We start from the raw sequence: 17,015 nt of genomic DNA, 5'->3' as shown, positions 1-17,015 counted from the left end.
TATTTAGACTTTATTCTTTAGTCTTCATATTTAGACTTTATTCTTTAGACTTTATTCTTTAGTCGTCATATTTAGACTTTATTCTTTAGACTTTATTCTTTAGTCTTCATATTGTTGTTGTTGTTGTTGTTGTTGTTTGTTTGTTTTATGGCGGTTGGCATCCAATTGTTGCATTACCGCCAGACTTTATTCCTCAGACTTTTCGTAGTCCTCAGACTGTCGTAGTCCGTAAAAGTACTCCTTCCATTGCTTTGGTGTTACAAAGCCCATGAGGTCATATGTCTTTGTGACTAGAATAGTTGTTGGTGTGTGTAGTCTTCATATTTAGACTTTATTCTTTAGACTTTATTCTTTAAGTCTTCATATTTAGACTTTATTCTTTAGTCGTCATATTTAGACTTTATTCTTTAGACTTTATTCTTTAGACTTTATTCTTTAGTCTTCATATTTAGACTTTATTCTTTAGTCGTCATATTTAGACTTTATTCTTTAGACTTTATTCTTTAGTCTTCATATTTAGACTTTATTCTTTAGTCGTCATATTTAGACTTTATTCTTTAGACTTTATTCTTTAGTCTTCATATTTAGACTTTATTCTTTAGTCGTCATATTTAGACTTTATTCTTTAGACTTTATTCTTTAGTCTTCATATTTAGACTTTATTCTTTAGTCGTCATATTTAGACTTTATTCTTTAGACTTTATTCTTTAGTCTTCATATTTAGACTTTGTTCTAGAAGCCGCAGGAGGCTCCAGGCGCGCGCGTCCCGCCCCCAGATTCCGCTCCTTTTCCGGCCTCACTCGCGCACAGCTCCAGCCTCCAGAACGTTCCACGCGAAGAGTTATAAGAACCAACCAGCTCCGGTGTCGTCCCCATTTGGAGCCTCCAGCCGCGCGACCGAGGCGAGGAAAAAGCGACTACTTCAAAGTGAGTACGCGCAATAAAACGTTAGACTTCAAAGTAAACGTGCGCACGCGGGGGCTTCACTGCAACGACGATGCAATGTTACGTTTATGCAGGACTTTAGTTACATCTGTCAGCACTTCGAGAGCTTTTTCCTCATAACGATATCATAACTTGTTTTAAAGTTTTGATTGTCACTGTATTATTATTATTATAGTTTGTATTATTCTGTAACCCATGGATACCAATGCAAACGCGTCTTATTAAGGCTATTTCGACCGTAATTTAACTTAAAACAGCGGTGTAACTTTACCAGCGGCTTTCCAGATTGTATGTTAGTGTTTATGAGACGTTATTTTTGAAAGGAACTGGTTTTATTTTGTATTAACAACAAGTGTTTTCTTTTAGAGCGTCAAAATGGTCCGCGAAACCGGCTTCTACGACCTCTTGGGAGTCGAACCCGCCGCCACGCCGGAGGAAATTAAGAAAGCTTACAGAAAACTAGCGCTGAAATATCACCCGGACAAGAACCCGAGTGAAGGAGAAAGGGTGAGTAACGAGCTGTCACAGGCGGTGTCTATTTCGGGGCGAGATAAGAGTCGGAGCGGACCAAAAGTACTTTCTGGAATGTGTCAGTCATCGTGACGCAACGTGAGAAACAGCGACATCTGCCGGTCAATCTGAGGAATGACACCAGGTGGTAACTGCTGCTTAAACTAAACTTATAAATGATCAATATTCTGGCTTGTGATGAGTTCAATGTCTTACTTTTGAAAATCACTAGTTACAGAAGAAGAAAAAGAAAGTATTGATCATAATTCAGACATTATGTGAAATGTCAGTGTAAGAAAAAGAAAGTATTGATTATAATTCCGATATTATGTGAAATGTCAGTGTAAGAAAAAGAAAGTATTGATCATAATTCAGACATGTGAAATGTCAGTGTAAGAAAAATAAATTATTGATCATAATTCAGATATTATGTGAAATGTCTCAGTGTTCAAGAACAAAATCACAAGTCATAGAAGCCAGTGAGCAACAAAAGAAAAGAAAGTGTTAATCATAATTCAGAAATTATGTGAAATTTCAGTGTTGAAGAACCGCAAGAGAATAAACAAATATACAGTGAATAATAAAGAATAAAATAGAAAAATAAACTTAGAATTTTACTAAAAAATAATATTCTTTAGTTAATTACACAAATAATAATACCAACACTTTGCAAGTAGAGCAAAACTACGCACACTAAAGCATGTAATGTAAGCCACTAAGGCTGGGAATCACAGGGTCCCTCACTATTCGATGCGATACACTGCTCACGATACGATAATATCTTAATATTGCGATACACACGATAATCGATACATTGCTCATGATATTCTACGATAGCTCACTGTTTTTTAGACAAGCCAATACATTTTAACAACACTTTTCTTTGTTAAACCACGACCTGGGCAAACTCAAACATTAATACACCGTTTTAATCATCAAAACGTTCAAAATGTCAAATATTTATTTTGGTGTAAATAAGTTTCTTTCTTTAAACAAGCAACTAAATTGTAGCGCGGTCACAAAATAATTCGGTAAATTGTACCAAAAATGACTCATGGTGATATCTATTGATACAGCAGCCCACGATATCGATACTGTATCAGCAAATTTAGCATCCCGATATATCGATATTTTGGCACACCCCTATAAGATACACTTTCTACAATGTGATTTTACCAATCATTTTTGTACAAATGGAATGAATGAGTTTGATCCTTTTTTTTTTTTTTAACAGTTCAAGCTAATCTCCCATGCTTATGAAGTCCTGTCCGATCCAAAGAAGAGGGAACTTTATGACCAGGGAGGGGAGCGGGCCATCAAAGAGGGCGGCATGAACGGAGGACAGTCTCCCATGGACGTTTTCAACATGTTTTTCGGCGGCGGCAGTCGAATGCAGAGAGAGCGAAGGGGTAAAGCTTCTAGAAAATTAAAACAAATGCGGCAAAAAGTGTGACAAAATATGAACCGAAACCTGTACGTCTCCCCAGGGAATAATGTCGTTCATCAGCTCGGTGTTTCGCTGGAGGAAATTTACAACGGTTCCACCCGAAAGCTCGCGCTCCAGAAGAACGTGATTTGTGAAAAATGCGAAGGTCAGTTGCTGGTTGGTTGGTTCGTTTTTTTTTTAAAATACATTTTTTTCTTCAAATTCGTAACACTTTCTCCTCCTCTCGCAGGTTACGGCGGTAAAAAAGGTGCCTTGGAAACCTGCTCGGCGTGTAAAGGAAACGGCGTGCAGGTCAAAGTTCAGCAGATCGGCCCGGGAATGATTCAGCAGATCCAGAGCATGTGTTCGGACTGCCAGGGACAAGGCAAGAGGTTCAGCCCGAAGGACCGCTGCAAGAACTGCCTCGGCCGCAAAGTGGTACGCACCAAGAAGATCATTGAGGTGCACATCGACAAAGGTACTGCCGCTCGGACGCACACGCACGCGCTCAGTTTTTGGCGTTCGACTCGTGGATGAACTCGCTCTTGTTGTAGGGATGAAAGACGGGCAGAGAATCACATTCCTCGGTGAGGGCGATCAGGAGCCCGGGCTCGAGGCGGGAGACGTTGTCATCGTTTTGGAACAGAAGGAGCACCAGACGTACCAGAGGCAGGGAGACGACCTGATCACGAAGATGGAACTCAAACTCGTGGAGGCTCTGTGCGGATTCAGGAAGACGATCACGACGCTGGACAACAGAACGCTGGTCGTCAGCTCGTCACAGGGTAACGCCAAAGCTTTAGAAGGGTTCATTTGATCGTGCGAAACTTGTAAAGTCACTTCGTACGAATGCTTTGTTTTGTTGACGTTACAGGGCAAGTCATCAAACCCAATGACATCAGGTCTATTCAAAGTGAAGGAATGCCAGTTTATAAAGATCCGTTCCAAAAGGGACAGCTCTTCGTCAATTTCCTGGTAAGTTGATGTCATTACTATGTGATTTGCCGCTCCCAGTATATTTTGTACATGACTAGATTGGAAGTTATCCTTCTAAACTTATTCCAACAACACTAGTACAATAGGAGGGCGTGTTTTAAAAACTCTCAAAGTACAATCTAAGTAAGTCTAGACTAGTTGACTGCTAAAAGAAGGTTTGTACGCAGCCCTTTCCTCGAGCCTCGTCTTAAGGTCTCCGTTGTGCCGTCATTCACAGGTCGAATTCCCAGAGAAAGACTGGCTCCCCGAACACCTCATGTACCAGCTGGAGAGACTGCTGCCTCCTCGAGTAGACCTGTTGTTGACGGACGACATGGAGGAGGTGGACCTGTGTCACGTGGAGGAGCGGGCGCAGCAGAAGAAGCACCAGGGAGAGGCCTACGAGGAGGACGACGACGGCGGCGATGGCGACTCCCCGCGGCCCGGCGTGCAGTGTCAGACCCAGTGAAACCTCTCCACGAATACAAGAACGTCACGCTGTCAATGTCTGTTACCGCCTCCATTTCTGTGTTTCGCATTTCAGATTATACTTTCCGTGAAGGTAAATTAATGTTTTTATTGATTAAAAGACAAGTTTTCAAATGCCTCTTTTGTCGTCTCTTCAGTGTCTAACATCCTTGTCATTGTTTGAGACGAGTCAGACGTGCAGCACAGAATCAGAAAGTGTCCCAGAGGTTTAGATGGTGGAATATGATGGAAAGTCAGTTTGTAGTAAGTTGTGTCCAGGGTGACCTCCTCATTGTAGAAAGATGGAGTGGAATGTGGCGGGACATGGACACTGACCTAAATATGAGTGATTTAACTGGTCATTTAAGTGAAATAACGCCATATTACTTCAGTTTTCAGTCGTAACACACAGATTAGAATAGCAATAGAGGCCACACTGCAGTATGATATTACAACCCTGAAAGCGAGTAGGACGTATTGGTTTCTTTGAGAAAAAACAAAACACACATATTCTATGTAAATATCTTTCCCTTTTTAATATGGGAGTGTCTACAGAGCCGCGGCGCGCGGCCGAAACTGCATGGGTCTTTTGTGCCGCGGCTCCTGAAACTGATGGGTTATTTGACCGCGCCGCGGCTCTGCAGTACATTTCTGAAGTGTATGTCACTTCATGTGGCATAAATGAGTGGAACATTCACTAAATAAGGCAGGAAATGATGCTAACCAATCAAAATGGTCCGTTGAAAGCCACTCTTTGTCCTGATGGTCAGTGGAAATGTATTTCAATACCATATTTCTTCACAAGAGTTGAGTGCTTTTTGCTGCTGCCCAGCGGATGAATGAGTGGAAACATGCGCTAAAATGTAATGCCAATTTGTTAACAGAAAAAATCGACCTTTCCTTCCTGAACACATTAATTCAAAACTTGATTTGATCCTAGCTGGAGCTGAAGAGTTGGTAGAAGGTAGGGAAGGCTCTAAAACGCTAAAAGTAGGCTAAAGTTTGTCACCTTTGTGAAGATTTGAAACAAGAAAATGTATAAAGCTGCTCGGTAACAATAGAGACAAACTGCAGGTTATTAGTGGCAGGGAAGTAACATCTCAGTGACAAACAAAGCTAACTATACAGTCTATGATGGAAACACTCTTAAAATAGACCTTTTGCCTCTTCTCATATCGACCTTTCATTATTTCGTAAGTTGCTGTAACAAATCAAAAGATCAAACTTTATTCATAGAGCTGCATTTTGAAACATAACAGGGCCAAAGAATACATGACGTGATCATTGAAAATGTTGCATTTGATGTGGATTTGCCGCCACCACCTTTAATAAAGCTTGGTATATACATTTTAGGTCTTTAATTCACCTTATTCCGGAAGTTGGCCTGGGCCCTGGACAATCCACTTCCAGTAGTAAATCAATTCTAAAATATTGTTTTCAGGCCGCGCAAGGAATCCTCAACCGATTCCTCAACTTTATAGCATATTTTTGCGGCAAGACTTTTCCCTCAATCTCCACATTAGGGAACGGAGTTCCCGCTCGACCAGACGGAAGTGCCGATCCATGGCAGAAGTGGACTGGCGGAATAAGGTGAATAATGTCAAAATTATTTGTTATTTAGGTTATGAGAGCTGCATTTTTTCAATTTTACCGTAAAAAGTACTACTTTTGTTTATTTGGGCTGATTTAGTTGACGCCTGAGGGCCAACAAAAATTGGTCTAAGGGTCACGCCTGGGGACCAAATATCTCTTATAAAGGAAATAACTTTTTTTGCCCAAACAAAATCCTGTTAAAAGTAACAAATTCAACAAATTCAGTCTCAACGTTCTCCTTAGCTCTTTTTTTTAACAAAACATGTATTTATAAGTAGAATTTTTTCAAAACCACCAGCCTCCACACAATATATTTCACATGTCAGTGTATATTACTTATAGTGTAATATCTCAAACTGTTGCTATTAAATTAGTCACATTTTAATCAATTAAGCTCTAATCATTAGAAGATCACAATTCTGTGGCAGTAAAATCAAGTGGATTGGAGCAGAGTTTGGACTAAATAACATGGCACTGCATTTTAATAATAAATAAATAATACGAGTAATTAATCCAGACAAATCAAATTGCAGAAAATTGACTGATTCTTTTAAATTCAGTCTTTTAGTCCCTTCCCTTCCGTCTGCTCTGTGCTTGTCACCACAGCTCCGTCTCCAGTTGGAGCGCCGCACACTTGGGTGAGGTCCGTCTCGCTGCTGGACGCTTTCGGCTCGCTCACCGCCGGCTTGGCTTTCCTGTCAGAAACATTGAAGCTCCGCGACCTGTAATATGGAAGAAACCTGTCATCGCCCACAGCCAGGTAGTCAGTCGTGTCCGATAAGTTCCTCCTGGCGGGTATTTTCGGCGGCACTGGAGGTGGACTGTCAGTCACGCTTTTGGCGACGCTTCCTTGCTCTTCGGTCTGTTCTGAAGTGGCTTGAAAATGCTGAGCTATATTTCTCACAGTTGATACTTTTGGCATTTGTCCAGAGACGCTTGGATGAACTTGATATTCTAAGTTTGCCGGCCACTGGTTTGGACTTCGACTGACCTGTTCCAACAATGATTTATAGTCAGCTGCCTGCACCCAGTCACCAGACTCTTTTGGATTGTAGATGATGCTACTCATTGCCCTTTTCTTTGTAACTTCGCCTTCGGGAGGGTCATATCTCAACGATTTAGTTCTTTGTGGACAAGAACTGGCGGGAAAATCGGTTGTTGGAGATGCGCTCGGTGGCTCCTCTGGCTCCTCTGGCTCGTCTGGAGGGCTGATTATAATCGTACTCATCGATCGCCGTTTCGTCAGGTGAGGCGTGGCGAATTGCTCCTCCGGTGGGTAGTGTCGCAAGGATTTTGTCCGTTTCGGCGGCGACGAAGGCTGCAGTCTGTTCTTATCCATCAGTTTGTCCAGTATCACTGTGCTTCCCTGTAAACCCCGTGCCACCGTTTCTTGACTCGAGCTCGCAGACAGAGGTTTCTGTTCACACGGGGATATGAAAATGTCCACGCGGGAGCTCGGCCGGGATCTGTCGATGCCGCACACGTCCAGGCTGTTGCTGTCCTTGTTGAGGGCAGAACGACGACTCGTGCACGAACCGCGCTGCTTCTCGATGGTTTTGGCACTTTCGTCGCCCACGTTCTGCCGCTGAGAGAACTCCTCCATGTCCATGTGGAAGCGGTACAGGCTGTATCCGTCCGCACTGTTGACGCTGCTCTGGCGGTGGAGGGAGGAGGGGTCGCACACGGAGGAGTTGCGAGAGTGACTCCGGGTCAGCTCTAGTTTGTCCACTCCGGCCAGCTTCTCCAGAGCCACGGCCATTCTCCCGTGGATCTCCTCCAACTGGGCCAGGCGAAGGTCCACGGTCTGCAGCGAAGCCTTCATCGTGTTCTCCCGCTCGTTCACCTCCTCCAGGCGCATGGACATGTTCTCCACTCTGCCAGGTGGACAGATCCGGGTTAGGGCCTCGCGGGATTTATGGAATATGCATGTGAACTGTATGCATGTGTTCAGAAAAGACTCACCGCTCAGATGTGACTTTGATTCTCTCATCGCTGGACGACTGCTGCTCGTCCTCCTTCTCCCTGAAGTACTCCTCAACACACTGCTCTTCAAACTCGTACAGGTTCTTCAGCTCCTCCGGATTCAGCCTCAGCTCTGGTGCACAGAAAGGTTTTCATAGTAAGAATAATAAGAATAAAAATGGACACAAATAGAAGATTCAAGGGCTGCATATCTGTTAACTGTGTGATCATCCACGTCTCAAAGCCATTTGTATTTGTCTATACTGTATATATGAGACCTGAAACAGTGTTTTGGTGGTGTATTTTGCATAATCTGCTGCATTCACTGGTATATATAGTTTAACCGTAACATTTTCATAATACCATAGTAATGTACGTAAAGTATCAAGACTTCCATCACTTGTGGATGGAGAAAGTAGAATAGTTTTAATTGGCATAACCTGTTAAATAACATCTGCATGAAACAGGCAGATGAACAGGCCAATAAGCGATAAAATTGTAAAAAAATTAAAAAAAATAGCCAAAAAGCAGGATAATCCCTATACTGGTACATGTTTTAAATATACAGTATCTTCAAAAAGCATGAGCTGAAACTAATAAAAAAGTTGAATTAAACAATAATTATGAAATATACTTAATTATAATTTAAATGGGGAAAACTAATACTTTTGAAAATTCGACAATTCTGCAAAAAGTACAAGTTGTTCAAATGTCAAAAGTAATAGCACATGTACTACTGCGAAAGCGATCGTAATGAGGCATAACATGTTGAAATCGGTTGAAGCGTTTCAACCCTCTACAAAAACAAATCATTACAAAGAGCGCCCCTTGTTGCAGCGATCATCTATCGAAAAATATGTTGAGAGTGGCGTTTGAGTATGAATATATTTGTATACGTAGTTTGCTACATGGTGGTAATAGTGTAGAGAATGTGGACGCACTGAGGCCGCGGTCCTTCTCGTCCAGCTCCCCCTCTTTTCTCTTCTTGGCGCAGCGTTTGAACAGGCGGCTCAGGAGGATGTACAGGTGACTGAGGATGATGAGGGGCGGAGGCAGGATGGGCCGGTCGTGGAACGTCATGATCAGCTGGTACCGCTGGAACTTCCAGATCTGGTTCGAGATTGACTTCACCTCAAAGAACGTGTTGCTGACGGACACAGAGTTCACGGAACAAAGTCCAGAAGAGAAGCTTTAGGGGTCATTTCCACACGTTCCAAATGTTCAGCAAAAAGTGTGTTAAAGTTTCTTCCACTGGTCAAATTATTGAAAACTTTAATGTCATTGAATCACATCGCATACACATTTTTGATTGTGTATGTTTGAGTTCTATTTTGCAGCTTTGGTAAAAATGGGTGACAAGGAACATCTCAACCAGGATTTGGGCTCAATACTTGATTGATTGTTTTTTTTATTTGTATTTATTTGTATTTATTTGTATTTATTTGTATTTATTTTATTTATTTTATTTATTTTATTTATTTTATTTATTTTATTTATTTTATTTATTTTATTTATTCAATTATTTAGTCAATTTTCAAATTATGTCAAAATGTGATCCCCCATTTTCTTTATGTCAATTGCAGTGTCAGTCCAGTTCTTGATCATCGGCAGAATTTGTGTCATCCATTTTCTTTTTTAATGCTTGCTGCCAGATGTATATTCCAAAGATATCCATTTATTGTGTCCATGGCAGGAGTTTTAAGGCCCAATCATTTATTTCTAAACACAATTAAAATGATTGGCCAGAACATCCCAAAATGTAAACCGAGCACTATGAGGACTCACTTGAAGACGGCGATGAGCAGGTTGACCAGCAGGATGTTGGCCACCAGCAGGTAGCAGGCCATGATGGCAGGAGTGAGCCAGGCCCCAGGGATACACGGGGGCAGCTTCTTCCCATCCTCGTCGTACAGGTGCTCACCACAGGGGGCTGCCAAGAGCACCACAAGTTAGTCTTCTTCTCACTTCTCACATGTTTAGGTCTGATTAACAAAGACTCACGGTTGATTTCCATAGCGTAGACTTGTAAGAATCCACAAGTACACGGGAGAAAACACGGACAAAGATTCAAGAGCATTAAATTCACATTGATCCACAGTATTGTTTCAACATGTGTAATTTACTGTTGCCGATATAGATACAATTATTTAGTTTCAAAGTATCTATGTATGCCAGTAATTACATTTGACCCTGTAGTCCGGCTCAGATATAATTACCGTCATCAGTAAATATTTCGAAACAATACAAAGATAAAGCGTAAATATCTGGCTATAACTTTATGGGCAACAGTGAAAAAGTTACAAATACATCATTAGACGTGTTATTTACAGTTAGATTAGCTTTAGATTAGTTTAGACTTGAGTTAGACGTAATATGCAGGATTTTATATGTATTTGTATTCACACGAGCCTTGAGGTGGGACCAAGTAAGTCTAAGTCAAGTCGCAACCTCTGTGAGCTTCAAGTCCCTTCAAGTTTCAATATTAATGTTGTTATGGCCCCTAAAAAGTCCTGGAGTGAAGAGGGACAGAAAGTACATCCAACAAACCATCAACCGCAAAGAGAAAAGGTTTTTTTGGGTCAAGTCCTGAGTCTGTGCCATTCAAGTCATCAAAATAGTGACTGCAGTATGAGTCCACACCTCTGCATAAGCCTATGACATCTTATCAAAATAGAGGAAAGTACTATTTATTTTTTGTTTCCAGATGCAGATACATGAATAAAATCCTTCATATTATACTTTTAATGGAGAATGAACACGGTTTATATTAGTCTTATGAAGTTTACATTTTAGTGTTGTTAGCTTGGGTTTACTTATTTGACTTATATTGTAATAATTTGACCAAGTCTTTAGCAATTGTTAGTAAAAATGAGTAGAAGCATCATTTACTTTTAGTGCGTGGTTTAACAATGAAAGCAATTACATGTTTAACAGAAAATAACTAGATGGCAGATGATCACAATTTTAGTGAGTTTTTTTTTGTTTCATGTTTAGTTTGACTGATTTTTATGGAAAACCAACACGAGGAAATGACACTGATCATCTGCCCAGAATCAGGAAACCAAATCTTACTATGAACTCTAGTCTTACGGTCTATCGAGTCTGCAAAAACCTCCCCATAGATCATCCAGTAGGGCATGTAGAAGATGTTGCGCGCCAGGCGCCATGTTGGCTCCTCGTCGGGGTGGAGGATGGCCTGGCGTGCCACTCCAAAGCTCATGAGCACGACCAGCATGATGACCACAAAGTACATCATGTCGATCATCTGCAAGAAGAAAAGAGGCATAAGAGTCACGATACATGGCTATTATTATTTATTTATTTTGACAAATACAAAACAGTAATAATAGTGATAATAACAAGAACAAAAACAGTAACAGACATTGGACAAATAGAGGGACAACAGTCTAGAACAGGGGTGGGCAAACTGCGGCCCGCGGGCCACATACGGCCCGTTTGTCTTTAAAATCCGGCCCGCCAAACATGCCAAGAAATATAAAAAATAAAAAAATAATTGTATTTATCTATCTGCACTTGTATCCTTAATACACATGACATGAAATAATAGATTTAATAGCCTATATTTGACAGAAAAGTGATATTTAATTTGATATTTATTTATTTATTTATTTTTTTCACACCAATCATCGCGGGCCGGCCCTCCGCTACTTGCCTGGATTCGAATATGGCCCTCGGAGGAAAATAATTGCCCACCCCTGGTCTATAAACTTCAGAGCGGGTCAAATATGTGGGTGTATGGCTGTTGTAACCACCAGAGAAATATAAAACAATCATACATGATTATGAGGAGTTATGAGTATGATATACTGGAACTAATAAGAATGAGGAAAGTAGACCAAAGCAATATAAAAACACTGCCTGTCCAAAAAGGTGCACACCCTCTAACATTTAGTAGGAGCACCTTTAGCTTTGATTACAACACACACTCACTGTGGCATAGTTTCAATAAGCTTATAAATAGTTAAACATTTTTTTTCCATCCAGTGTTACATTAATTTCTTTATCTTGTATTGATGATGTCAGAGAGTGACCACTGCACAGAGCCTTCTCCAGCTCGTCCCAAACTCTCTCACCGGGGTTCACATCTGCTGTATATTAGTTTCTGCTTCTCTTTAGATGTTTTCTCTACTCGATGCCAATGATTTGACCCTTCTCAAACGCACTGACACCTTTTCCATGATCACAGGATATGTCTTTTCACATGGTTGTTTCAGAAATGAGAAGCAGCTCACTTCATCATTCGGGTTTAAATACTGTATTGCAGCTGAAAGATCCTCACCCATGCAGCAATTATCCAGCAGGAGGCTCGGACCTACTGTATTTGCTTAGTTGAATCCAAGTGGACAGTGTAATTCTGAATTCAAGTTGTTTTAACAGTGAACATTCATCCTTATTTTGCAGTGAAAACCCAAATGTAACCTATTTACCATTTTGCCGATCATCATAACGTAGGGTCCCAGGTACTTGTTGACTCCAAAGATGTCGAGCACGCGGATGTACCAGAAGATGATGTCGATACAGTAGATGACCCGGCCCCAGCCCATGTACGGCTCTGGCTGGAGGCGCAGCATCAGGCCCAGGAGGAACGTGCAGATGGCCGCCAGGTCCGTGATGTTCCAGTACTCCTCCAGCCACACGCTCACCTTCTGCTTCAGCTTCCCCGGCTCCGACATCAGGATCTAGGGACGAACGTGCACACAGATCTGTCTAGGGCTGAAACAACTCACTAGATTAACTGCAGTTATTGTCAGCCAATTTGGGAAGTGAATCGTTGAATATCTTTACACAGATTCCAGAACAGGCCATATGCTGAGAGAAGAAGTTTCATGATTACATACGACACAAGTAAATGTATAAAAAAACGATTTTGCCAACAAGTATACTCCTTAACTTCATGGATCAAATTTAGTAAAATCACAGGATTTCCGTTTCTAGTCTAATGATTTGACATACGTGTCTACTACTAAAACATGTCTACTACTAAAAATATAGATTTGAACAGTGGAGTTATGCATCTTAAACTTGCTCTTACCTGTCTGACTTTTTCCGTGCCAAGCGTCAGGATGTATGCAATGACAATCCACTCTTGCAATGAAGGCCAGCGTTCCATTTTCACTAGGATAATGTAGTTGTATAACATCAAGTATCCCAGGTAGGAAATCTGTGTGTTAAATGTTAAACGTATACATGTTATTGCTGTCAAAAGAGAACTTTGCTTCGTAGTTGGGGAAAAAAACGTACAGTGTTGAACCAGAACTTGGTGAAGGGTGCGTCATAAAACTCAAAGTATCTTCTGCCAATAGGGATTTTGTGAACGTTGGTGCTGCCTTCCTCCTCGTCTCCTCTTCTGGACATGGAATCAGCAGGTTCCTGATGCAACACATGTTCTTGTTTAAAATCACACTTATAAATCCAACCCAAATGCTTCCTCACAAACCTTGCAAGATTTCGCATCATCGTCTTTCTCTTTGCTGTCGTCTGTCCTCGCACCTGCCTGATACGGTTCCTCTCCGATTCGGAAATCCAGCAGCAATATTAGAGGAGGAAAAATAATTCCCAGAATAACCTGAAAGAAATTAGATGAGATTTGAGAACATCATCAAGATGAACAAAGATACTTGCTTTTTACTAAACAAGTTAGTACTACCATTCTTTTTGATCAAAGTACAATGGCTTTGTCAACATGGAAGAGGCATTGACACTGAAACAATAAAGGTTTGTGTTTGTCGTCCTGGAAACTAATTGGGAAATTGCACTGTAGTACCAAGAACACCTCCAGAGCATTTCTACCAAGACCCAGTTTGCAAAGTCTTACCACTAACCCCATTATGTGTTCCTGAACAAGATCCTAAACCTAATCTTTTATATAAAGTTGAACATTTTCCTGCGTAGTCACCAATGCAAAGTGGCTATTGTCTTAGTTGTTCTTGACTTTTAAAAGCAGATTTCTGACCAATGACATCAGAGGATATAGTACACGAACTTGAAGTCTTCATATCTCCAGGTCCTGTTCTGATGGTAAATAAACTTGACATCCAGAGTTCACTTTAGTTATTCCTGCCATAGATACCTTAAGTCCGGGGTTCTTCCCGATGCGCAGACAGCCCATCCACATGTCGGTCAGTAACATCTGGCTGCAGGTGTGAGCGATGAAATCCCTCTGCTTGGCTGCGACGGCCAGTTTCAGACACGTGGAGTTGCTCCAGTTGACCAGTTCATAGGTCAGCAGCTTCATGGCCACCTGCTCGTCGTGTTTGTACGACTGGTCCAGTAACTCGTACGCCAGCTGCCCGAACTCTCTGTGCGCAGCGATGTGAGACAAATGAAACCTTTTACATGATTTAAAGTCCACACACTTGAAATAATTGATTAATATCCGTGCTGCTGTTTGGTTTCCACTGCTTTGTACAGGACTATGATAAAGTAATCTGACTTTGACCATGTTTCTTATGTCTTTGGAGCCTCTCTTTCACAGTTGAGGAGATCGTTGTCTTTGAGTGTCTACCTCTTGGCATCATGTTACTAATAAACTGTGCTACACCTGAAAATATAATACCCAGTACCCCAAAAGCAGACCCTGCGCACAGATCAAGTGCAAATGCTTTATGGGGCTGCTACCTGGAGTTGTTCTCGAGGTCCTGGGAGATGTCGTCCACCAGCTCGCTCTCCGAACACTCGTGGGCCATGGATCTGTACAGTTTACAGGCCACCAGAGCTTTGGCCATGGCCTCCTCCCCACGCTGCCACAGAAACAGGGCCATCTTCTGCCTCTTCATCAGCACGGCCCACAGCATCAGCTCATGGAAGGGGAACTTGAAGCGACACACCTCTGGGTCATTCTCATCGATGTCAACCTCCTCCTCCTTCTTCTTTCCCTTTTTCTTTCCTTTTCGAGGCCCGTCATCCTGAAATGATGTTGTTATTAATTAAAGGGTTTATAGCAAGATTCTGAGTGATTTGATAAGATGACACTTTACCTCCATTCCCAAAAGCTTGAGTGCTTTGGGCTGTAAAAGACATAGTACAGTTTTTGTACATATTTTGATTTGACATTGATATAAAGAAACATTATTTTGCCGTTACCCTTTTTAAACCATACAGGGTGTTGTAGAGGTTACGGAAAGCCTTCCGCGTGTACTTGCTCCTGTAAGCTCCACCCATCAGGTACTCCAAGACCAGCCCAATATCAATCAGAGTAATCTGATAATCTGGAGGAAGATTTCCCTGGAAACAACATACGTATATGTCATAAATGTTATCATTATTTATTATTGATTCTTTCAGTTGTTTGAGGTTCTTCATGTATCAGACTAATGCTCATTGAGATCGAAGACTCCAAAATGTACCTTTTTTACATCTCGAACCACAGGATGCAAGGTGTTTGCAGGGCCCAGTTTCTAGATAACACATAGCAGGATATTAGGGGAATCTCTACATTTGTGTGAAGACTTTCTCACATTTGTGTGAGACTGTGAAAATGTGTAGTGCTTTCTCACTGTGTTGTACAGCTCCTCCAGTCTAGGAATGGTCAGAAAGTGGTGAATGTTCACGCCATTTTCTAGAAGCAGCTTCACAAAGTCCACTCTGTCCAGGACCAAAGCGTCCATCATGGCCTGCTCCAAAGAGTTCACCTGAGGAAGAAGAGCATGTAGTGATGTGATATACAGTACAGTGGATTTATTACATAATATGATGATGCGATATACAAAGAGTGATGAAGTTCTGTGATGTACTGTGTTCCCCTGGTTTGGAAGACACTGTAGCAAACAATGTGCTTGAAAGAAGACTGTTGTTTGGTCACAGTGTCCATAAAATGGTTAATTGTGAAATTGTAATGTTTCTTCTCTGAATAATCATAGCAATACAACAACATTAGGACTGACATACCCAGCGAATGATCTCCAGTTTGCGTGGGTCCGTCTCCTCAGGGGGCTCTGATTTGGTCTTTCCCTTGCCTTTGCCCTTCTTGGCCCGGGCCTTGTTTCGGGGAGCGCTGGCAGGACTCTTCTGTCTTTCCTGCAGCGCTCCAGAGGTGGTGTTGGCGAGGGCACCTGCAGGCTACACATTTATTTAGACTTTGAGCACAAACGAGCATAATGGACAGGTCTTATTTTATCTGTAAAGTTTGTTTCTTAACGACAAGATCGACAAATAATATCTCTTATCATGGAACTAACTGAAAATACTGTCACACTTGTATTCACTGTTTATACCAACAACTATGACTTGTACAATGATATATAAATTAGCTGTGAATCTGTCGCAGTCTGGGTTTATCCATGACAAATGTGATTATAGTGGTGCTGATTTGCCTACTGTTTGCATGACAGTAAACATGCCACGGCTAAAAACACTCACTGGTAGATGATGTCCATAAACAAAAATGTGATTCCGAGCAATGTCCACTCTGTTCCAGGCCAGAGCCAGGCTAAGCTGGTCCGGGGCAGATGCATTTGTACCTGGTGCCGTGAAACAAGGTCATAATTCATATGGTATCAACCTTATTTATACTGCACATACAACAGCAGCTGCATAATCAGATGGTTTACCTTTTAAGAGAGCTGTCAGAATGGCCATTTCGATATCCTGCTGTCCCTCCGAGCCCATTCGAAACACTGTAATCTAAAGTGCATGAAAATAGAAATGCTAACATGGCCGTCTCACCACAAAAACACAGAGGTGATGGAGGAAGGATGTGCCATTACTGCATTTAACACGGACTAACGCGCTGTCACACCAAAGTCCCTGCAACTGTTTCATTACTGTCTTATTTTTATTCCGTACAGGTGTTGCGAGAGCCATATGCCTCTAATAATGTTTGTGTTTATTGTAATTATTTTGAGCAAAATGCTTTATATTACTTCTCTGGACGTGAGAGCACCCAGATATGACCCTGCTGCTATTACAATGGGGCTTGTTTTTGATTTATTCTAATCACTAAACTTTCATTTCTTGCTCTTTTGGTGAGAAAATGTTCAGACCTGTAGCTCGATGGGGCTATTATATGAAAAGAAATCTACTACATGTGGTGTTTGTTGTTTTTTTTTGCTAGAAAATATGCATTTGTACTGTGAGTTGCCTTTCCACAGATCTTTTAATGTAATTTAGCCTGATG

The 17,015-nt window shown here is 41.5% G+C and overlaps 2 protein-coding genes across 2 annotated transcripts; one reads left to right on the top strand and one right to left on the bottom strand.

The window, feature by feature from the left end:
* Positions 1–825: 825 nt before the first annotated feature.
* Positions 826–4,462, top strand: dnaja (DnaJ heat shock protein family (Hsp40) member A). The gene is made up of 8 exons (XM_072435390.1): positions 826–927; positions 1,312–1,452; positions 2,690–2,864; positions 2,943–3,047; positions 3,132–3,359; positions 3,436–3,666; positions 3,756–3,856; positions 4,095–4,462. Exons 2-8 carry the CDS (start codon positions 1,321–1,323, stop codon positions 4,323–4,325), a joined length of 1,203 nt encoding a protein of 400 aa, XP_072291491.1. The 5' UTR covers positions 826–927; positions 1,312–1,320; the 3' UTR covers positions 4,326–4,462.
* A 2,011-nt stretch (positions 4,463–6,473) lies between these two features.
* LOC140349356 (transient receptor potential cation channel subfamily M member 1-like) lies at positions 6,474–16,517 on the bottom strand. The gene is made up of 19 exons (XM_072435659.1): positions 16,450–16,517; positions 16,259–16,359; positions 15,788–15,958; positions 15,397–15,531; positions 15,247–15,297; positions 14,984–15,124; positions 14,878–14,907; positions 14,519–14,805; positions 13,971–14,199; positions 13,338–13,466; positions 13,142–13,270; positions 12,933–13,061; positions 12,328–12,579; positions 10,970–11,144; positions 9,881–9,901; positions 9,665–9,809; positions 8,821–9,026; positions 7,880–8,012; positions 6,474–7,791 (listed from the first exon to the last, which is right to left on the bottom strand). The coding sequence occupies exons 1-19, from the start codon at positions 16,505–16,507 to the stop codon at positions 6,474–6,476; spliced, it is 3,840 nt and encodes a 1,279-aa protein (XP_072291760.1). The 5' UTR covers positions 16,508–16,517.
* Positions 16,518–17,015: the final 498 nt, after the last annotated feature.

This window comes from Eucyclogobius newberryi, unplaced genomic scaffold (genome assembly GCF_026437365.1).
Source record: "Eucyclogobius newberryi isolate DKJ021-1_F unplaced genomic scaffold, fEucNew1.0.hap1 SCAF_7, whole genome shotgun sequence".
NCBI lineage: Eukaryota > Metazoa > Chordata > Actinopteri > Gobiiformes > Gobiidae > Eucyclogobius > Eucyclogobius newberryi.
The sequence above is the reverse complement of the archived record's forward strand: the minus strand, read 5'-3'. Positions and strand labels throughout refer to the sequence as shown.

Coding starts and splice junctions, on each gene's coding strand:
- dnaja (XM_072435390.1), top strand. CDS start 1,321: ATGGTCCGCGAAACCGGCTTCTACGACCTCTTGGGAGTCGAACCCGCC. Junction 2,865..2,942: donor AATGCAGAGAGAGCGAAGGG/GTAAAGCTTCTA, acceptor ACGTCTCCCCAG/GGAATAATGTCGTTCATCAG. Junction 3,360..3,435: donor TGAGGTGCACATCGACAAAG/GTACTGCCGCTC, acceptor CTCTTGTTGTAG/GGATGAAAGACGGGCAGAGA.
- LOC140349356 (XM_072435659.1), bottom strand. CDS start 16,507: ATGGGCTCGGAGGGACAGCAGGATATCGAAATGGCCATTCTGACAGCT. Junction 14,806..14,877: donor TCAAGCTTTTGGGAATGGAG/GTAAAGTGTCAT, acceptor ACATCATTTCAG/GATGACGGGCCTCGAAAAGG. Junction 14,200..14,518: donor GACCTCGAGAACAACTCCAG/GTAGCAGCCCCA, acceptor CGCTGCGCACAG/AGAGTTCGGGCAGCTGGCGT.